The sequence below is a fragment of the Myxocyprinus asiaticus genome, chromosome 16 (genome assembly GCF_019703515.2).
Source record: "Myxocyprinus asiaticus isolate MX2 ecotype Aquarium Trade chromosome 16, UBuf_Myxa_2, whole genome shotgun sequence".
NCBI lineage: Eukaryota > Metazoa > Chordata > Actinopteri > Cypriniformes > Catostomidae > Myxocyprinus > Myxocyprinus asiaticus.
Window position 1 is genome coordinate 34,347,262 of NC_059359.1, and position 23,107 is coordinate 34,370,368.

General features: G+C 40.2%; 1 protein-coding gene across 7 annotated transcripts in view; it reads left to right on the forward strand.

Moving 5' to 3' along the window:
* LOC127454254 (centrosomal protein of 192 kDa-like) overlaps positions 1 to 23,107 on the forward strand; it is a 65,826-nt gene that overhangs the window by 3,430 nt on the left and 39,289 nt on the right. For 6 of the 7 annotated variants that reach the window (XR_007899507.1, XM_051721324.1, XM_051721327.1 and 3 more), the window contains exons 5-12: positions 3,274 to 3,335; positions 3,419 to 3,563; positions 3,671 to 3,783; positions 3,896 to 3,976; positions 18,836 to 18,985; positions 19,142 to 19,295; positions 19,487 to 19,695; positions 20,385 to 20,504. Coding sequence is in view for 6 of the 7 variants with exons in the window: in XM_051721324.1 (XP_051577284.1) it covers positions 3,274 to 3,335; positions 3,419 to 3,563; positions 3,671 to 3,783; positions 3,896 to 3,976; positions 18,836 to 18,985; positions 19,142 to 19,295; positions 19,487 to 19,695; positions 20,385 to 20,504 (1,034 nt within the window). In the remaining variant the exon portion in view is untranslated. The remainder of the gene's footprint in view (positions 1 to 3,273; positions 3,336 to 3,418; positions 3,564 to 3,670; positions 3,784 to 3,895; positions 3,977 to 18,835; positions 18,986 to 19,141; positions 19,296 to 19,486; positions 19,696 to 20,384; positions 20,505 to 23,107) is intronic. The other variant, XM_051721325.1, reaches the window with a different exon arrangement.

Sequence of the window (23,107 nt, forward strand, 5' to 3'; positions counted from 1 at the left end):
GACTTTTCTAAATATTTGATTATCAAGCATGGATCAGTACCAACTGTTCGGGTTCCAGCTTTATATCCTGAAGATTTAAGTATCGCACTTTATATTTTGTGAATGTTTGCAAATCGCCTTTCCGAATGTGCTTGTTAGCTGGTTCCACGGCTAATGCAGCTGAAGTTACCATTAGCTCTGGTCTCCGTGAATACAATCAGAGACATGTCGTTATAGCTTGTTTTCACATGACGTCACGTCACTGCGTTGCTGTGGCGTGAAATGCAGATGGAAGGCAGGAAGTGATTTTCTACATAAGAAGCACTATCACAAACTCAAAATGCCTATGTTTTGCGTCGTTTACGGTTGCTCATACATATATGGCTGAACTCCGGTATTTACGGTGTCAGTCATATTGGTTCTGATTTGTTGTTGCTATAGTATCCGAAGCACGAGCTGTAAAGGCACAGCCCTCTTCCGGAAAGGGGGCGGGGAGCAGCAGCTCATTTGCATTTAAAGAGAGACACATGAGAACAGCGTGTTTCCGATTCCACCCAAAAAGAGGCATTTACAACATGGTATAATAAATGATCCGTGGGGTATTTTGAGCTGAAACTTCACAGACACATTCTGGGGACACCTGAGACTTATAGTACATCTTGGAAAAAAGGGGCATAATAGTTCTCCTTTTAAATGAGAATTATGAGTTTAGCAGGACACAGGCCTAATGATTTAAGTCACCTTTAGAATATCTAAAAGCAAACATGGCCAGTTAAAAACAGAAGTAGGATTGGACAGGGGGTAAAAAAAACTTTGTCAGTAATTTGCCCATAATTCATGGAATTCCAGACTTTATACCCCTTCATTCAAAATTGTACAGAACTTGCCCTTATAAAAGTTTACTATTGTTCTTTCATTGTTTAACTGTGGCATTTGTTATATTAAGGCCATAACCACAGGTAAGACCATGGATGGCTCTTCATTACTGTGATGAGGGCAATGTAGATCAATAGGTCAATGTCGCTGTACTGTGAAGTTGTAAGTGGGCATTCCTACTGCTGTCGCTTTAACATTGGCTGACATTATTGGCTGATGATTATTATATCCATGAAATTGTTTACAGAAAAACCATACAGAACAGTTTAAACGTTCACAAATTTTAACCTTTCCTGTGTTGCCTGCACACGACTAGGAGACGGATGATGTGAGCTCCATTGATGTGTCTCCTCTCCTATTGATTGTCGCTGCTGAAAGTTGCTCCTCATTTGCATAGTTAAACTTCTCAACTTTCTGAAGTTGCTGGACATGCCCTCATCTAATCGCCAGAGGTTGCTGTCGCTCGTGTCGCCGGAAGTTGCCAGCTTTCTTAAAAAATGAAAGACATTAGGTCGCTGGAATTCGCTACATGTGTGTACGGGCCTTAAATGACATGCGGACAGCACAGACCAGTCAGCTGTGAGTGAAGACAGGTTAATAGATTTAATATGAATCTGTAACATTTCTTTAATAATACCAGTTAGTGTTACTACAGTAAAAAAAAATGATACATTTTAGTGAGGGTGATGTGTAGATTGAAAAGTCTTAATTTATTTTGGCACATGCCACAGTGTTGTTCCCCCCTTTTTCTTGTCAGTGCTGTTGAGGCTGTCTAGCCATTTGAGATGTTTGACTTCCTTCAAAGCATTGTAATGTAAAAACTATTCGTGTAAAATTTCTAATAGGTCGCATAAGTTTTGTGATCTGCGCTGCAATATCAAGGAAAGCCTGGTTCAGTTCAGCATGTGATCTGTGGAGATCCAGAGAGCTCACCCGCGTGAGTTTGTCTGTGATGGCTCAAACTTGCACAAAAACCAGGTTCTAATCATGCCACTGTAAGGCCGATGCCAAGATGTCTGATAGCCCAACAAACATCAATTCATGGAATAACAAAGGACTTTTGACTTCAGACAACATCTGAACTCTTACAAATGCTGCCTGAATATCACCACGTGTGATAAATTGCAAATCACCTTGCTGCCCCCTCTTCTTTCTCTTCCCCCTTCTCCCCTTCAACAGCTCAGGACCAATACAAAGACACAAGAGTTGTATATAAAAATATAATAAATACCATGAAAACAAAGAATGCAACTGTATGTGTTTGATATCATTTTATAAGGTCTTTGCCAAATACTGCATTATTCTGGAGGTCTATCCCCTCCTTGACCTACAATTTAAATGATCTCCTTTATGTTAATAAGGTTAAATCCCAGGAAGTCAAGAACCCATTCACCCCCAAATTCTCATTGTTCAAAGGATAATACCATTTGGTACACAATATTTTCTGTCTGGATATTTAAGGAAGGTTGGCCAAGAGCTCAGGGAGTCTGTAGCCAGATATCCCACACAATTGCTGTGTGTAGTTTTCTCTACCAGGAGTCTGTAGTCAGATCTCCCACACTGTCGCTGTGTGTTTTTATTGCCAGGTATGTTCCTCTGACTTATTTTTAGGAATGTTTGTTTATTCTGAGCAAGTTGTGTGTATGTGTCTAAGTGATGGTATCATCTGATTATGAGAGAAGCCAAATCAGATGATATTTAGATTACCCTGCAACATCTGACTATGAACTGAACTGGCTATCTTGTGATGTGAGATCTGCATAATTGAAATAACGGCCGGCGTGAGACTCAAAGCGACATTCAAGTATTGATGGAAAGGAGAAATGAAAATTATGATGATTCAGAGTTATCAAATTAAAAGAATGATCAGAATTTAATTAGAGCAGTAATTTTAAATTAGAGGTCAACTTAAATTGGAGTCAGATTAATATAAAATTGGAGTCAAATAAAATTAATAAGTCAATTGATAAAGTACAAATGAATAAGTGTTTTTGTTTTAGCGCTCCGAATAGACTGAACAATGTAGAAACCTTCAGGGGGCATTCTATTGGAATCAACATCAGACCAATAGTTTTGGTTCTACCCTTTTTTTACAAAGTGGTGACCCCGATGTGATCTCCAGCGAGCAAGTGACGTCTGCAAAAGACACGCCTGCGTTTCAGTAGAGAAGAATATTTAGTGCTAATAAAGCAATGAATGCTAGATGTATATAATTTAATTTGCATCGCCGGCCTGACATTCACAGAATTTTCAGTGCAGTAAAAAGCCCTGAACACGTCACCCGCAAAAGTGGCTAGTAAGAGTGACAGAGTTTCCTGCCACTTCTAATCGACCCGCATTTGGCGAGTAGGCAGTTGTCAATGTCAAGCACTGTTTCGAATACATTTTCCTGAAATATATTCTAATTTCTTTCATTAGATCTCTCAACTGGTCTGCTGTCATTCTCTCATATTGGAGACAAAGATACAATGGCAGCTCAGGTACTTTTTTGTATTCTATGACACAGTTTTATCTTGTTGAGCGATCTGTCACCATCTTTTAGGCTCTCTTTTGCTTTTCTTAGGCCACATTGCTCCCAGTTATGATAGAGGAAGAGGAGGGTTCTTCAAGTGAAGCGAAAGACAGTGAAAGGTGCAGTGGCAGCATCACGAGCTTCCTGGCCAATGAGAAGCTGATGTCTCTGGACAGCATGAACAGTGATGTCACAGGTTGTTATTCAAATTATTTTCTATAATTTGAGGAAAAAGCTCAAAGAAGTATGGTAAACCAGGGAAGAATTGATTGTCACAGTTTTTCTCTTCACTTTGTTCTCTAGATGATGACATTGATGTGGATCAACTCCATGATGAGGAACTGGAACTGTACTTCAACAAGCTGATGCCCCCTGCAATGCAAAGAGGGCGAGTAGAAGGACAAGAAATCCCTATTGTGAGATTTTTCTTGCTGTTTGTTTAACAACTGTTTGTTTTTTCTGCAATTGCCCACAGCCAATCTTGTAATTCTATTTTTTTCATTAGTCATATGATCTTTTCTCTTGTAGGAGATGCCTTCCAGTTCATCTCAACCCATCTCCACAGAACCAGAGAAGAACAGACATGGTGTCCATGATGAATATGACCAAGTATGAACGAGAAGTTATTGATTTTAAAGGAGTCATATAAGAAATTACATTTCCTTTATTCCATCTATTTCATTTCTTCCTATGTGTTCAAAATAACAAAATCGTCACTTCCAGAGAAATTGTAGCCACTGTGACTCTTCTATTAATAAAATACTTGCGGTTTAGAGCACACAAACAAAACACTCTAGAAGAACTTGTCTCGTGTCTGGGCGTGACAGTGCATCATATAGTTCTGGGAGCACTGTGTAGGCGTTCCTTCTTCCTTATGCCTTTGCCGTGCGGAAGCATATTTTCAAAAGTGTCAATAAGCCTACTCTTCGGGACACTTAAAGATTGTTTTCAACTTATTTGCTCTGCATATTCTTTACAGGCTTTGGATTTTCAGGACACTGTTATTTCAGAATGACCAGAGCAACATTTTAGATGTGATTATTGATTGTACTTCTGGTTAGTCCGGTTATAAACTTTTTTTGATGCGCATCTTGTATTCCTAATAAATTGAATAGGAGTTTGAGCTAATGTATTTCCATAGTTTATGCACATTTTTTCTTATCAAATAAAAAATGTATCTACTTCAAGCTAGCGTACGTTTTTATGTGCATTTTGGTGTCCCTTATCCTTTATGAATCCTTTGCAATATCCCAAAATGCGCATAAAAATACTTGGGTGGAAACCCGGCTATAGACCGATGATGATTGACAATATTGGAAAATGACAAACCATGGAGCTGTGAAGTTGCCAAATATATTAAATAGTAGCCCAATAGTTATGCACTTGTTTTTAGTTGCTAATAAAATTAGTAAACCCTTTAAAACATTATGGATTAAAGAGGATGGTTGCGTTTCTATTTTCAGTGCCGACATGTTTTTTGAATAGCATGAAACATTTTGCATAGCGGTTATAACTTGCTCTCAAGACTCAGACATGAATTATAACATAAACTATGGCTTAGCAACTAGATAAAAAAACAGCACATATATTAGAAATTTCATATATAGGAAATACAGATATTACAAAAAACATTAAAAAAAGGTTATGGAGCTGTCTTGGGGCTGCACAATTAATTGTATTTTAACCGTGATCACGGTTTCTGCCTCTCAAAATAAAGAATGAATAATCGTCTGCGAAATTGAGCCAACAAGCAGAAATGATCAGCTAGGTTAAGTTGCAAATTGTACATTTTCATTATAAGCTTTGTCTACGGATGACCGACCAAATCACAGTCTCTTTTGAAGTCTGTTAACTCAACTGACCCATTACACTCTCTTCAGAAGTCGCAATTATTAAATAATATTCTTATTGTGCTTTGAGATAACTGCGATTATTGTGCACATCAAATTCCAATCACATTTTAATGACCAAATAAAGGAATTTTAAGCTAATATATAAATGGAGCATTTGTGTTATTCAGTTGAACTCTAAGCATCACTGTGCCGCTCCACGGACGTCAACCAGAGCAGATCCTGTCTGGAAGGGCACGTTAAGCTCTCTGATGCATGCACCATCAGCAAACTCCTGTGAAAATATAAACATGTTCAGCCGTAAAGGTAATTTGTAGGTGAAACCAGAAGGCTAATTTGCCATTTTTTTGTCCCTCTGGATTATGGGTATTTATGTGGTAAACGTAACTTGACGATACGTGGACATTTCGTTCTACAACATAAATGACACACTTTCATACCTCTAACGTAATTTATGTTGTAGAACAAAACGTCCATGTATCGTCAAGTATCAGTTGGACTCGAGATGGCACAGAGTATGGCTGCTGCATTGCGAGCTCCGACACAACATTGCAGTTTTTTGTTTGTTTTGTTTACAGTTATGTTTTTTGTCTTGGATGTTGTCTGCCTTATTGTATACGATAGACAAACACTTTTGGACATTGGTTCTGCAATTGCACACCAAAAACCGGACTTCCAATTCCTCAATGTCGACCCGCTGTTTACAAACACACCAGCGGAGCCCTTTATCTGGGCTGCCCGGCCACGGAAACGCAGAATGAAAAGGGGAAATAGAGCCGGCTTTCTCATCAGAGTAAGACGTCGCGCAAATCGACCCCCCGCAACCCAGTATTCTACTGGCAAATGTTCGGTCTCTGGACAACAAGCTCTGCTAGCTGAGAGCGCGGATCTCTTTCCAACGAGAGTGAGGGACTGCTGCATTATCTGCCTTACGGAATCTTGGATGTCTGCTGAGATTCCAGATTCAGCCATCGAACCCACGGGGTTCTCCGTGCACCAAGCGGACAGAGCGAAAGACCTCTCAGGTAAAAGCAGAGGAGGTGGTGGTGTATGTTTTATGGTCAACAATCTGGTGTGATCAGAGGAACGTACATTCTGTCAAGTCTTTCTGCTCTCCTGATCTGGAATTTCTCATGCTTCTGTTTCAACCATTCTGGCTACTGAGGGAATTCACAGCGGTCATTATTATTGCTGTGTACATCCCGCCACAAGCCGACACAGACCGGGCACTCAAGGAACTGTATGGGAGTATAAGTGAGCAGGAAACCGCACACCCTGAGGCCGCATTCAGTGTGACCGGGGACTTTAACAAAGCCAATCTCAAATCAATCGCACCAAAATACCACCAACATATCATTTTCAACACACGAGTGGACCAGGTTTTGGACCATTGCTACTCTTCCTTCCGGGATGGCTACAAATCCCTCCCCCGCCCACCATTTGACAAATCAGACCACTCTTCCGTTCTCCTTCTGCCCACTTACAGGCAGAACTGAAACAGGAAGCACCCACCCTCAGAATGATCCAGTTCTGGTTGGACCAATCAGATTCTACGGTACAAGACTGTTTTGATCACGCGGACTAGGAGATGTTCCGGTCCGCCTCTGATGACGACGTCGAGGTTTACGCTGATAGCATAACATGTTTCATCAGAGAGTGCGTAGAGGACGTTGTTCCGACCAAAACAATATGGATCTACCTCAACCAGAAACCATGGATTAATAGCCATGTTCGTGCGGCACTTAATGCGCGGATCTAATTCCGGGAACACGGAGGAGCATAAACAAGCCAATTATGCCCTCCTCAAAACTATCAGAGCAGCCAAACTCCAGTACCGGGACAAGATTGAAGGACAGTTCAACACCACCGACTCTAGAAGCATGTGGCAGGGAATTCATATCACGGACTACAAAGGGAATAAAAACTCCACCGTGAACACCGCTGCCTCTCTCCTGGATGAGCTAAATACTTTTTATGCTCGTTTTGAGGGAAATAACACCGCCCTCGCGGAGAGAGCTCTCGCGGCTGAAGCTACAGAGGTTAGTTCACTCTCCGTCTGTGTAGCGAATGTAACCCGATCCTTCCGACGGGTGAATATCTGTAAAGCCGCAGGTCCAGATGTGCATTCCGGGCCGCGTCATCAGAGCGTGCACGAACCAACTGGCTGGTGTTTTTACGGACATTTTCTTTTTATTAAATTTTTTTATTGATTCATAAATTAACACAAGAAATACAACAACATCTATATAATGAATCAAAAACTTTTAACATTAAACCCCCACTATATCCCCTCCCCCTACCAAACTCTCAAACCACCCTGACCCCCCCCACAAACACCCCTGTGGTCAATAGAATATAGACACACACACACAGAAAATTAAAACAACAACATAAAATAGCATACAATAATCAAGTATAATAATAATAATAATAATAAAAAAACCTTTAAATTACTCCTTCCACCGCCCCACCTCGAGATTCCCTCAAAAATGCTAAATAATTGCCCCATTTCTTATTGTAAGTTTCCCTAACCCCCATCCTAATACTCGACCCCTCCTCGAAGGCAGCCACTCTCCCCATCTCCGCGCACCACTCCGGGAACGAGGGTGCTCCATCCGACTTCCAACTCCTCAAAATAACCTGTCTACCAATCATCACACCGGTCAAAACCCAGTCCTTCATGTGCTTATCTACCAAATCCATTACCTCCCTATCACCCAAAATACAGAGTCTGGGGCAGAACAAGACTTGAGTGCCCAACACATCACACACACAACTTTGCACCTTCAGCCAAAATTCTTGGATCTTAAGGCACCCCCAAAAAACATGGATGGTGTCTCCATCTTCAGTATGGCATCGCCAGCAGATGGGTGTGTCCTTAAGACCAAGCCTATACAATCTAGAGGGGGTCCAATAAAATCTGTGTAAAATCTTAAATTGCATAAGGCGAACCCTTGCATCTCTAGATGCAGACTTTGTTTTTTAGAGTCTTTGCCCACACTCCCTCCTCCAATACCAAGTTTAAATCTTTCTCCCATAATCTTTTAAGAGAATTTAAAGCTCGGTCCCCCAGACTCTGAATTAACAAGGAGTAATACACTGATGCCTCATGACCCTTCCCAAAAGTAGCAATCACCACTCCCAGAGTATCTGCCGCTCTAGGGGGGTGTATGCTACTCCCAAAAACAGAGCAGAGCAGGTGGCGCAGCTGTAAATACTTATAAAACTGAGATCTGGGAATCCCAAAATGTTGAACCAAATTTTTGAAAGATCTCAATACTCCACCCTCATATAGGTCACCAAGTGCATTAACCCCCCCCTCACAATCCAATCTGACCAACAGAAAGGGGACTTATTAATGCATAGTTTAGGGTTCTGCCATATGCTCGAGGCAACATTTAAATAAATATCAGAATTAAACACTCTGGACACTTTTGTCCATATCGAGTGTAAATGCAAAATAACGGGGTGCGACTTAACCTCTCCAGCTAGTTTAATCGAAAGGCTTTGCAGTGGCGAGATAGGGGCAAGAACTTCCTTTTCAATACAAAACCAGGGAGGAGCTCTCTCAGGTGGAAGCGACCAATGAACCAAATGTCTAAGACTGAATGCATAATAATAAAATAAAATCTTGGGTAAGCCTAACCCACCTTTGTCAATCGGCCTATGTAATTTACTGAAATTTAACCTGGGATGCTTACCATTCCAAATGAAGGACTTCACTATGCTGTCAAATTGCTTAAAATAAGAGAGAGGGACATCTACAGGGAGAGATTGTAGCAGATAGTTAAATTTTGGAATGCAATTCATTTTAATAACATTAACCTTCCCAATCATTGATAAGTGTAATGAAGCCCACCTGTCCACATCATTTGAAAACCTTTTTATTAAGGGATCAAAATTAACTCTGACTAAATCAGACAAATTTGCTGGGAATAAAATTCCCAGATACTTAATTCCCTGTTTGGGCCACATGAAGGCGCCTGGCTGGAAAGCCGTTACTGGACAGTACGCTGTCAAAGCCAAAGCTTCGGATTTAGACCAATTGACTCTCTATCCTGAGAATTTGGAAAAGGAGTTAATAATTTTGTGGAGGCAAGGCATGGATCTAGTGGGGTCGGAGACGAATAATAAAATATCATCTGCGTAAAGCAGAAGCTTATGCGCTACACCTCCCGCCGTCACCCCTGGAAAATCATCCTCCTTTCTTATGGCAGCTGCTAATGGTTCCAGGGCAAGACAGAACAATAATGGGGAAAGAGGGCAACCCTGCTGGGTGCCCCTATCCAGAGTAAAATAATCTGAAATTAACCCATTTGTTTGTACCGCTGCCACAGGGTGTCTATAAAGTAACTTAATCCAAACAATAAATGTATTCCCGAACCCATACCTTTCCAAAATCTTGAAAAGATAATCCCATTCTACCATATCAAACGCCTTTTCGGCATCAAGAGAGATGGCAGCAACCGGAGATTGTTCATTTGCTACTGACCACATGATATTGATGAAACGACTAATATTATCAGAAGAACTACGGCTTCGAATAAACCCCACCTGATCTATATGTATAAGAGATGTCATAACTTAATCGATTAGCCAGAATTTTGGACAAAATTTTTACATCTAACTGGATCAGTGAAATTGGGCGGTAACTTTTACACTCACTTGGATCTTTATCCTTTTTTTAGAATCAGACTGATCCGGGCTTGTGTCATGGTTGGCAGAAGCTTTCCATTCTTTAATGATTCAGTATAAATTTCTAACAAAAGTGGCGCCAGTTCTGTAGCATAAGATTTGAAAAACTCGGCGGCAAAGCCGTCAGGCCCTGGAGCCTTGCCTGTAGGCAGGGACTTAATTACCTCATCAAGCTCCTCCATGGTTATCTCAGAATCAAGAGAGTTTTTTGCTCATTCGTCAGTTTAGGGAGATCTAATGGTTCCACAAAGTTCCTAATATCTTCATCAGTAGACAAAGACGTGGACCTACAGAGATCAAGATAGAACTCTTTAAAAGCATTATTAATATCAATAGCCGAGGTAAATATTTCACCACAAGCAGATTTCACTGAGGGAATGATAGAAAAAGACTCTCTCTGCTTTATATATCTAGCCAAAAGCTTCCCTGCTTTGTCCCCTGACTCAAAGTATGACTGTCTTGCCCTGAATAACCAAAACTCCACTTTCTGTGACAGAATAGTATTATATCTGTATTTCAAACGAGTCGATTCTCTGAGGCCATCAGATGACATACGGCGCCTCAGCTCTGCCTCTGCACTTTTAATATTTCCTTCCAACTCCACGAGTTCTTGTGCTTTGGATTTTTTGATGAATGAGGCATACTGTATGATCCGACCCCAAAGAACCGCCTTAAGTGCCTCCCAAGCCACGCCCACAGAGGATACCGAGGACCAGTTGGTCTCCATATAAACACTGATTTCAGTCTTTAACATTTGTTGGAAATCAGGATTTTGCAAAAGGGACACATTAAGGCGCCAACTATAAGATTTATTTTTCTCTATATGTGGCATCACCTCTAAATTCACCAGGGCGTGATCTGAAACTAAGATATTTGTTGAATTGAGCAATCAACAACAGATGAAATAAGGGATTTGGATATTAAAAAAAAAATCTATTCTAGAATAAATCTTGTGGACTGATGAAAAAAATGTATAGTCCCTACCAGATGGGTTCAAAAGTCTCCAAATATCTGTAAGACCAAGATTTTTACACATCCTGTGAAGCATCAGTGTTGCTCTAGGGGATTTGCACACTTTTGCTTCACTATGATCAAGCACTGAGTCTATCAAAAGATTAAAGTCTCCTCCCAATATTATATCATGAGGGGTGCCAGCGGTTTGCAACATCCCTTCAAGATCTATAAAAAAGCACTGATCATCAGTGTTAGGTGCATAAATATTAGCCAAAATCAACCTTTGCCCTTGAATTTCAGCTAAAACAATAATTACTCTTCCTAATTTATCTTTGTTCTGTTTGAAGCATTTGAATTGTAGATGTTTATTTACCAATATAATGACTCCCTTGCTCTTACTTGAGCCAACACTAAAGAGAACATGTCCACCCCATATCTTCCCAAATTTTTCAGCTTCCTGCGGGAAAAGATGTGTTTCTTGAAGAAACACTATATCATATTTCTTACATTTAAGAAAAGTAATAACCTTCCTTCTTTTTATGGGGTGCCCCAACCCATTCACATTCAATGTGGAGAGAGATAGTACACTCATATTAACATTTGACATTTTGATATAGAAGAAAAAATAAATTGTGTGTCAAAAACAAAATTATATAGACCACATTCCCCAATAGTGAAACAATCAACCCCCGAACAAAACAAACAGAAAAAAGAAAAACGTGCGCATTAACCCCGCGCACAATCCCTCTAAACTCAAAAGGTCCATGAACGCCCACGAGTCCCCACGACAACTTTGCCATCGGATTGCTCAATTTTGCCTCACAAATTTGTGAGGCAAAATTACATAACAGAAAATACTTTGTAAAATAAACCTAGTCAATAGGAAGAATGAACACTAAGAACGAGTAGATCCATTCACAGAACTGTTTTAAAGGTGTGATCTTCCACAAGACAAATTCCAGCTGATATAAAACCGTTCATATTCCTCGGACAGACAAACGAATGTTCAGTGAGCTAGCTGTTATGAGTTCAGCGGATGACGTAATCATTCCAATGTCCCATAAAAAAAAAAACTCAACAAAACAAACTACAGCCAGCAGGAGGAATAAGCACGAAGAACGAACAGATTATGTAGATTATGCAGCATGTAGATATTTTGCGGTCATCCGTAGTGTCCACTCTCAATCTGTCCGGGAACTTCAATGCAAAAGTAATCTTTTATCAATGCAAAAGTTTCTTTAAGGAAAAGTGTTATTCACAAAACAAGCTCCAGCTGCTCGGCGGAGCCGACGCAAAAAATCCAAAATGTTGCCCAGCATCCTCAAGAGTTAGTACAGTGAGTTTGGCCCACTCACATGAGAAACATCCAATGGTTTACTCAGTCATTGATTCTATAAAAGACATTGCCAGATTTGGACATGTGAATACTTTGCGACCGACCTTTGTTTCCATTCTCAGTTTGGCAGGAAACATCAGAGCAAACGAGATGTTTTTCTGATGTAAGAGTTTCTTACATTCCTTGAACCAATCGCATTTCTCTCGTCGAACTCGCAAAGTCCGGGAACAAGAAAATATTATGGTTCTTCCAAGAAAGCTTCCCTTTGCTCCTCGCCTGGCGTAACACAAGATCTTTATCGGATGATCTCAGAAATCTGGCCAGAATCGATCTAGGCCTGTCTCCCTCAGCAGATCTGTAAGACGAGACTCTGTGAGCTCGCTCACTTTCCAGCTTGTGGTCTTATGTCGAGCAGACTCGGGAAAAACTCGTCTAGGAATTTCACCATATCTCTGCCCTCCTCAAGCTCAGGAATTCCAACAATTCGAACGTTATTCCTGCGGCTTCTATTTTCAAGATCTTCAAGCTTTTCAAAGAGATCAACTTTGGTCGCGGGTGGATTAGCGGTTAATTCCCTCTCCGAAGATTCCAGAAAATCGATTTGTTTTTCAACATCAGTCACTCTTGTACCTAACTCGGAGAATTTTATTTCCATCGCCGTGATCGATCGACGTATTACAGCGAGATCCTCCAAGTCAGCAAGAATCTTTGTCAACATAACCATGTTGGACAACTGACGCTGGATCTCCTCTCTCGCTGCGCCATCCAAATCGAGTCCCCGGTCTGTAGGCCTGTCGGGGCTTTCATCCTGAACACTTAAGTGTCTTTTAATGTCTCCCGAGCCTGAGGATTTTGACTTCTTTGCCATGTTTTGCAACAAAGGGCAAATGTGTAACTGGGTGTAACAAATTTCACCAGATTATAATATGAAAATAATCAAATTCAGCAAAGTGCGCAGAGCTCGTCACTCACACGTCTGCTCCTTGCATGGCGTCCAGGGTGTCTCCTTTACGGACATTTTCAACCTTACCCTCTCCTTGTCTGTAGTCCCCACATGCTTCAAATGTCCACCAATGTGCCTGTACCAAAGCAATCCAAAATCACTTGCATAAATGACTGGTGTCCTGTTGCTCTGACCCCCATCATCAGCAAATTCTTTGAGAGGCTAATCAGATTACATCTGCTCTGTGCTGCCTGCCTCACTGGACCCATTGCAGTTTGCTTACTGCAACAACCGCTCCACTGATGATGCCATTGCATCTACACTACACACTGCTCTCTCCCACCTGGAAAAAAGGAACACTTATGTGAGAATGTTGTTTATAGACTACAGCTCAGCATTCAACACCATAGTGCCCTCCATGCTTTGTGAAACTCCATCTCTGGGCTTAAACAACTCGCTGTGCAGCTGGATCCTGGGCTTCCTGTCAAGCAGATGCCAGGTGGTTAGAATGGGCAGCAACATCTCCTCATTACTAACCCTCAACACTGGAGCCCTGCAGGGCTGTGTTCTCAGCCCACTCTTGAATTCCTTGTACACACATGACTGTGTGGCAACACACAGCTCCAATGCCATCAAGTTTGCTGATGATACAACGGTGGTAGGTCTGATCACTGACAATGATGAAACAGCCTACAGAGGGGAGGTGCACACTCTGACACGCTGGTGTCAGGAGCACAACCTCTCCCTCAACGTCAGCAAGACCAAGGAGCTTGTAGTGGACTTCAGGAGAAAAGACAGAGAACACAGCCCCATCACCATCAATTGAGCACCAGTGGAGAGAGTCAGCAGCTTCAAGTTCCTCGGTGTCCGCATCGCAGAGGAACTCACATGGTCCATCCACACCGAGACGGTTGTGAAGAAGGCTCAGCGCCTCTTCTTCCTGAGTTTGGAATGAACCACCACATCCTCACACGGTTCTACACCAGCACTGGAGAGAGCATCCTGACTGGCTGCATCACTGCCTAGTACTGCAATAGCACCACCCACAACTGCAAAGCCCTGCAAAGGGTGGTGCAATCTGCCAGACACATCATCGGAGGTGAGCTTCCCTCCCTCCAGGACGCATATACCAGGCACTGTGTGAAAAAAGCTTGGAGGATCATCAGAGACTCCAGCCACCCGAGCCATGGGCTGTTCTCACTGCTACCATCAGGCAGGCGGTATCGCAGCATCAGGTCCCGCACCAGCCGACTCCATGACAGCTTCTTCCCCCAAGCAATCAGACTTTTGAACACTTGATCTCTCACGATCAATATATATCAGCACTGCACTTTATTAATCTTATTATCTCACACCGGACTGTCATAAATTATATTCTCTCTTAACAGCACACTGGCAGCTGACTATCAACCGACAGTCTGAATGTCAATACAGTACAATACAACCCACTGTATATTTTATATAAACTTTGTATACTATTTTTATTGTATGTGTATTCTATAATGTGTGTATTGTATACTGTACATTGTATATTATTATTATTGTGTTGTGTAATTGTGTATATTAGATATGTAAATTGTGTTGTGTAAATCTGATGTTTATTGTAAATTGGTATATGTCTCATCACTGTCATGACTGCTATTTTGCTCGGAACTGCACCCAAGACTTTCACCCACTGTTGCACTTGTGTATATGGTTGTGACAATAAAAGTGATTTTTTTATTTTATTTTATTTGAAGTAATGTTTACCACTGACCTTATTTTACTCAAGTTGAAAAACTCCATTATAAAAACCCATAGGAAAATCCAGAGGGAACCCATGGCGAATTCTCTTCCGGGTTATTTGACTACAACCTGAACAGCTCTACAAACTTGGATAGTGAATGCAAAGCACTCCGGTTTCACTTTAATTTAATGGTCGTGTAATTGCTAATGTAATGGTCATAACGGGTTCATACACTGTGTTACTGATGCAGAGTGACATGAATGGAGACGAATGCTTGCTCTATTTCTGTGGAGTGATAAAATTATGAAACCATCTCAATGGTTTTGTTTCATGAGAATAAGAGCTTGTGGGTTTAATCAGAGAGCATTAAAATGATGTGTGAAAGTGAAATTAGGAAAGAAATGTTACTGTTGTATAATTTTAATATAATATATTTTATATTATATAATTTATTATAAAAAATTAATGTACAGTTGAAGTCAGAAGTTTACTTACACCTTAGCCAAATACATTTAAACTCAGTTTTTCACAATTGCTGACATTTAATCGTAGAAAACATTCCCTGTCTTAGGTCAGTTAGGATCACTACTTTATTTTAAGAATGTGAAATGTCAGAATAATAGTAGAGAGCATGATTTATATCAGCTTATTTCTTTCATCACATTCCCAGTGGGTCAGAAGTTTACATACACTTTGTTAGTATTTGGTAGCATTGCCTTTAAATTGTTTATCTTGGGTCAAACGTTTAGAGTAGCCTTCCACAAGCTTCTTACAGTAACTTGCTAGAATTTTGGCCCATTCCTCCAGACAGAACTGGGGTAACGGAGTCAGGTTTTCTCCATGCTCGCACATACTTTTTCAGTACTGCTCTCAAATTTTCTATCAGATTGAGGTCAGGGCTTTGTGATGGCCACTCCAATACCTTGACTTTGTTGTCCTTGAGCCATTTTGTCACAACTTTGGAGGTATGCTTGGGGTCATTGTCCATTTGGAACACACATTTGTGACGAGCTTTAACTTCCTGGCTGATGTCTCAGGATGTTGCTTCAATATATCCACATAATATTCCTTCCTCATGATGCCGTCTGTTTTGTGAAGTGCACCAGTCCCTCCTGCAGCAAAGCACCCCCACAGCATGATGCTGCCACCCCCATGCTTCACGGTTGGGATGGTGTTCTTCGGCTTGCAAGCCTCACCCTTTTTCCTCCAAACGTAACAATGGTCATTATGGCCAAACAGTTCAATTTTTGTTACATCAGACCAGAGGACATTTCTCCAAAAAGTAAGATCTTTGTGCCCATGTGCACTTTTTGGGGACTTTTTTATGGCGGTTTTGGAGCAGTGGCTTCTTCCTCGCTGAGCAGCCTTTCAGGTTATGTCGATATAGGACTTGTTTTACTGTGGATATAGATACTTGTCTACCTGTTTCCTCCAGCATCTTCACAAGGTACTTTGCTGTTGTTCTGGGATTGATTTGCACTTTTCGCACCAAACCACGTTCATCTCTAGGAGAGAGAATGCATCTCCTTTCTGAGCGGTATGATGGCAGCGTTTCCCATGGTGTTTATACTTGCATACTATTGTTTGTACAGATAAACGTGGTAACTTCTGCCATTTGGAAATTGCTCCCAAGGATGAACCAGACTTGTGGAGATCAACAATTTTTTTTTTTTTCTGAGGTCTTGGCTAATTTCTTTTCTCCAATTCAGTACACCTATCAGAAACTAATTCTCTAATTGTCTAAAGGCTTGACATCATTTTCTGGAATTTTTCAAGCTGCTTAAAGGCACAGTTAACTTGTATGGAAACTTCTGACCCACTGGAATTGTGATATAGTCAATTTAAAAGTGAAACAATCTGTCTATAAACAATTGTTGGAAAAATGACTCGTCATGCACAAAGTAGATGTCCTAAACGACTTGCCAAAACTATAGTTTGCTAATATGAAATCTGTGGAGTGGTTAAAAAAAAAAAAAGAGGTTTAATGACTTCAAATAAGTGTATGTAAATTTCTGACTTCAACTGTATATATATTTTTTTAATTAGTTCCAAAATCTACAGTGTAAATGTAAAAGTGACCAAAACTAAAGTTGACCAAAAAGAGAGCCATATTTTAAATATTTAGAAATATTCTGATATTTGAAAAAATATTTTTGTCATTCATATAGTTTTAAGGCCTTAAAAGGAAATCTTATATCCCTATTTTATTATTTGATTTTTATATTTGAAGTTAAATATGTAAAAATGACAAGGTGTATGAAGCACACATGCACCTTTAGAATTGACAATCATGAAAGCCCCAAAAGAGACAATTAATCGACATAGCCCTCAAACAGACAGTAATATATAATTACTGTCTGTAATATAATATAATTATAATCGCAATTATTTGTTTGACAATTAATCGTCAGCCAAATTTCTTAATCGTGACAGCCCTACCGCATGCTAAATTATTACAGAAATATATTACTATTGTTGTAGTATTGTATATTGCAATATAATATGGATCTTTTAAAGCGGACTCAAGTGCAAACATCCTACAGAGTAACTCTTTCTATTGGCAGTAATAAATGGGCAAAACATGACTTAATTTTAGTCAAAAAGAATAATTTACTAGTTTATAGTTTTAACACTTTGTTCAACATGAGAGCTGCTATTTAATGTATTTATTTTTTTATAAAATTGATATTTAAGCAGTGGCAACTTTTTGTGTGTGCACATTTTGCAGCCCTGTCATAAAAAAATAGTGTTCTTAAATGACATAATTCTGATATAAAATTTAACAAAATAATCATGATTATTTTTTTTTTTAACCATTAACGTGCCTCATTTGTCTTTATGAAAAACTTTTCAAAAGTTATTCAAAACACATTGCTTTGTGACATCAACTTTATTTATCCACTCAGTTTTTAATTTGCAGGTATAGAATTAAAATAAAGTTTCCTTTTTAAATAAAATCATGCCGTGCATATATAGACCCCTTTTAAGAACCTTATGCGTGCACATAGGCCCAATTAACGAACCTTGCAAAGATGACTGTGGTTTAAATCATAAAATAATACAAAACGCATTCACCTTGATTCTAAAATTGTTCTATTTCATTTTCTTTAAGCAGCATTAACTTTATTAACAAAATGCAATACAAACACAAATTTGATAAGAAAACAGTGGAAATGATTATGCAGCATTAACTGGGGAACACAGTGGAATTTATTAGGATCCGCCTAATAGGAAAACTGGTGTTTTCTATTAGTTTAATCACAGACTAAGTGATGTAAACCTCTGGATTTGGGGTGGTGGTTATATATATGTATATTTTACCACTGTTATTTTAATTGCTTTTTTGTTTCATTTGAAGAGTAATTTGAATTTAGAAATGTCTTTTGGTTTTTAATTTTCCATGTTTCAATAAATGAATTTCCACGGCCCAACCTGGAAGGCCGACACACAAAAAATAGTTAAACAAAACTATTCGCTATTATAAAAACGCTATTCTAGGGCATCTTATCAATAAAGTACAGTCAAAACTGAACCTTTTCTATTGCAACATCATCTTACAAAGGTTTCTAGAATGGAAAACAAGCATATGCATGTTCTCCGAAGTTAAAGCATTGTGGAATCGAATATGCACAAACCTGTTTCGATTGCTTGTTGCAGACACAACAGAAATTTTGGATTGCGAGACATGAGGGAAAGTGAAAAATGTGACACCAGTTCTGCTTGGTGCAGGTTTAATAATATTTTTAATGTTTTCTTTCTTTATTTGTATAACTACTATCTTGTGTCAGGCAGGTAATATATTTACTTAACAGGCTCAGTAGTTGGGGCAGGGGGCTTGACAATGAAATCGGATGTCAAAATATCAAGAAAATATTTATTGCATATTGCCTAGTCTTAGTCATTAAGCATTCTTATTAGCTCTTTCATGCTTTTCATGCATTTTACTCGTGTATTCACACTACAGTGGGACTTTCGCATGCCTGATGTGCGGCTGGCGGCCACAGGTATGGAATCATGTCCTGCTAGTGATGAAGAGGATACAGAGGATGAACTGGAGGCTTCACAGAACCGGGCCAGATCCAGGTTCCTCCTACCCACCACCTCCAGACAGCTGGTTGGTCCAAGTCCACTTTTTGTTCACAGTGTTCTCTATAATTTATATTTTTCTAATTTGAGAATTGGGCCCTTAAACTGTACTACAGCCGTTCATTACTGTTAGTAGTTGCAAGTACTGTTTTGTAATTCAAATGGAATCTCCATGTGTAATCAGGTTGGAGAGAGCCATCGCCCCCATTTTCGGCCGGGGTTGGAAGGGGGGAGCTCTGATGATGATTCAGAGACTGGAGGCAGGTACACTGACGCCGGGACAGGCATTGAAAATCGCTGCTCAGCAGAGGGACAGGTCATTAACTCACGTATTACAGGTAAACCCAGAGCAGATTTTTTATTTTTTTTTATTTTTTATATATATATATATATATATATATATATATATATATATATAAAAAGAGTTAGTCTGACAAGAAGAGAGTGGCAAGTCTAGAGCATATATGGCAAATTCAGCTTGTTATTTGTTGTCTGCTGAGGATCATTAATGTTTTCTCTGTGGCGTCAGGAGATGGAGGAGGAGGAGATGGGAGCAGTGGGAGTGAAGAGGATGGGAGTGATGGAGGTGTATCTACCATTCCTTTGCCACCCTCCAACGTCCAGAGCACCTATGATGTGCTGCGTGGGCTGGGTATCGTGGGAGGAAGCGCAGAGGGTGGAAATGATGATCAGCTTCAGTCTTTGCTTGGCAGATCAGGCATGATTGTGCATGGTCAGGTAAAAATTATGGCACATGTTTGACACATGACGTATCTAGTCATGGATTGAGTCTGAAAATATAAATTCATGGTTGAAGTTGGTATTCCAGAGTTTCCTGCACCACTGAATGTACATAGCATTTAGCAAAATAAATGTATTTTTCCCCGAGTTGTAGGTTGACAGTCTGAATTTGAAGTGATAAAAGACTTCATTCCAGTTAAACAATAAATAGACATGTCTGTCTTTTGCATTGTTTTCATTAAATATTCACAAAAACAAACATGCAGTTTTACCAGTGCCATCCAGTTCATGAGCAAATGACTCTTATGACTTGTTGAATCTGTCAATGTTTTCTAAATTAACATCTGACTCCACTCATTTACTGGAGATTTATATGATGCGTAGTTAAAGATACACATTCATAAAACTGTTTTGTTGTAATGTTATTTTAATAATAATTAAAAAAAATACTAAAATAGTATTGTTTTTAGTATTTAGTAAGGACCAATTATGGGTGGGGTTAATTCTTCCCTGCTGCAAAAGTAGAATACTGTAAGAAATACTGTGTTGGGTCTTTAATGACAATGTAATGTTAGAGTTTTTAAACATGTCCTCAATCTTGAGTGTCAAGAGGTAATGTTCATATGGCACAATTTGATCAAAGCACAATTAAAGATTACAGACGTATTTTTTGTGGCACTTTGCAGATGGGTGACCGTGTTGGTCCAGTCGGCACAGGGGAGGCTGGTAATACTGCTATGGCATTTGGACCTGCCAGTCAATGCCCAGTCAACTGGAGCATGATTCTGGACAGACAGGAAGCTCTTGTAAGTCTCTCTCTGTCATGCAGTTTAGTACCAAACCATTTACAGAGTCCTTTTGCTGTAGAATAATGGAGTCTTAGGCTAGTCAATTTTTGTAAAAACAGGTTTACAACAATAATTGGGATGGGGCCTGGGTAGCTCAGCGAGTATTGATGCTGACTACCGCCCCTGGAGTCGCAAGTTCGAATCCAGCCAGGTGTCCTAAGCAACCAAATTGGCCTGGTTGCTAGGGAGGGTAGAGTCACATGGGTAACCACCTCGTAGTCACGATTAGTGGTTCTCGCTCTCAATGGGGTGCGTGGTAAGTTGTGCGTGAATCGCAGAGAGTAGCATGAAGCTCCACATGCTGTGAGTCTCCGCGGTGTCATGCACAGCGAGCCACGTGATAAGATGCGTGGATTGACTGTCTCAGAAGCGGAGGCAACTGAAACTTGTCCTCCGCCACCCGGATTGAGGTGAGTAACCGCACCACCACGAGGACGCAAGTAGTGGGAATTGGGCATTCCAAATTGGGAGAAAAGGGGATAAAAATGGTAAAACAAAAATGACTACAAAATGTGTATACAGTGCATCCGGAAAGTATTCACAGCACTTCACTTTTTCACATTTTGTTATGTTACAGCCTTATTCCAAAATGGATTAAATTCATTATTTTCCTCAAAATTCTACAAACAATACCCCATAATGACAACGTGAGAGAAGTTTGTTTGAAATCTTTGCAAATTTATTAAAAATAAAAAACGAAAAAAAATCACATGTACATAAGTATTCACAGCCTTTGCCATGCTCAGGTGCATCCTGTTTCCACTGATCATCCTTGAGATGTTTCTACAACTTGATTGGAGTCCACCTGTGGTAAATTCAGTTGATTGGACATGATTTGGAAAGGCACACACCTGTATATATAAGGTCCCACAGTTAACAGTGCATGTCAGAGCACAAACCAAGCCATGAAGTCCAAGGAATTGTCTGTAGACCTCCGAGACAGGATTGTATCGAGGCACAGATCTGGGGAAGGGTACAGAAAAATTTCTGCAGCATTGAAGGTTCCAATGAGCACAGTGGCCTCCATCCGTAAATGGAAGAAGTTTGGAACCACCAAGACTCTTCCTAGAGCTGGCCGCCCGGCCAAACTGAGCGATCGGAGGAGAAGGGCCTTAGTCAGGGAGGTGACCAAGAACCCGATGGTCACTCTGACAGAGCTCCAACGTTTCTCTGTGGAGAGAGGAGAACCTTCCAGAAGAACAACCATCTCTGCAGCACTCCACCAATCAGGCCTGTATGGTAGAGTGGCCAGATGGAAGCCACTCCTCAGTAAAAGGCACATGACAGCCCGCCTGGAGTTTGCCAAAAGGCACCTGAAGGACACTCAGACCATGAGAAACAAAATTCTCTGGTCTGATGAAACAAAGATTGAACTCTTTGGCTTGAATGGCAAGTGTCATGTCTAGAGGAAACCAGGCACCGCTCATCACCTGGCCAGTACCATCCCTACAGTGAAGCATGGTGGTGGCAGCATCATGCTGTGGGGATGTTTTTCAGCGGCAGGAACTGGGAGACTAGTCAGGATCGAGGGAAATATGAATGCAGCAATGTACAGAGACATCCTTGATGAAAACATGCTCCAGAGCAGGTACTCAAAAAGACTTGAGGCTGTAATTGGTGCCAAAGGTGCTTCAACAAAGTATTGAGCAAAGGCTGTGAATACTTATGTACATGGGTTTTTTTTTTCTTTTTTTTTTTCCCCCCGTTTTTTATTTTTAATAAATTTGCAAAGATTTCAAACAAACTTCTTTCACGTTGTCATTATGGGGTATTGTTTGTAGAATTTTGAGGAAAATAATGAATTTTTGTGATTAACATTTTTATTAATTTTCAAAACTAAGAAAAACAAAACATTATATATATATATATATATATATATATATATATATATATATATATATATATATAATATCAGTGATTCAACATTAACACCCACTACTTCCCCTCCCTGATCAAGAACCCCACCCCAAACGAACATCCCAGTGGTCTTACATAAGTACACACATTTACAGAGAATAAAATAAATAAATAAATATATATATATACACACACATACATACACACATATATATATATACACATACACCTATAATAAACACACAACTCTAAACCTTATCTCTCTCTCCACAGACCCACTGCGAGAGCCCCCCAAAAATGTCAAATATCTACCCCATTTCCCAATAAAAGAATCCCATATCCCCAGCCTTCTACATGATACCTCTTCGAAGGCTGCCACCCTTCCCATCTCTTCGCACCACTCCCGAATTGAGGGTGCTCCCACCGACTTCCAACCCCTTAAAACAATCTGCCTGCCTATCATCGCACTAGTGAGGATCCAATTGTTTATGTATTTATCACCTACGTCGATGACTGCCCCAGCACCCGAAACACAGAGTCTGGGGCAAAACAAAATCCGAATGCCCAACACGTCACACAGAACACTCAGTACCTTCAACCAAAATTCCTGAATCTCAGCGCACCACCAAAAAACATGGGCCATGTCTCCATCCTCTGATTGGCATCGCCAGCAGGTGGGTGTGTCTTTAAGACCAAGCCTATAC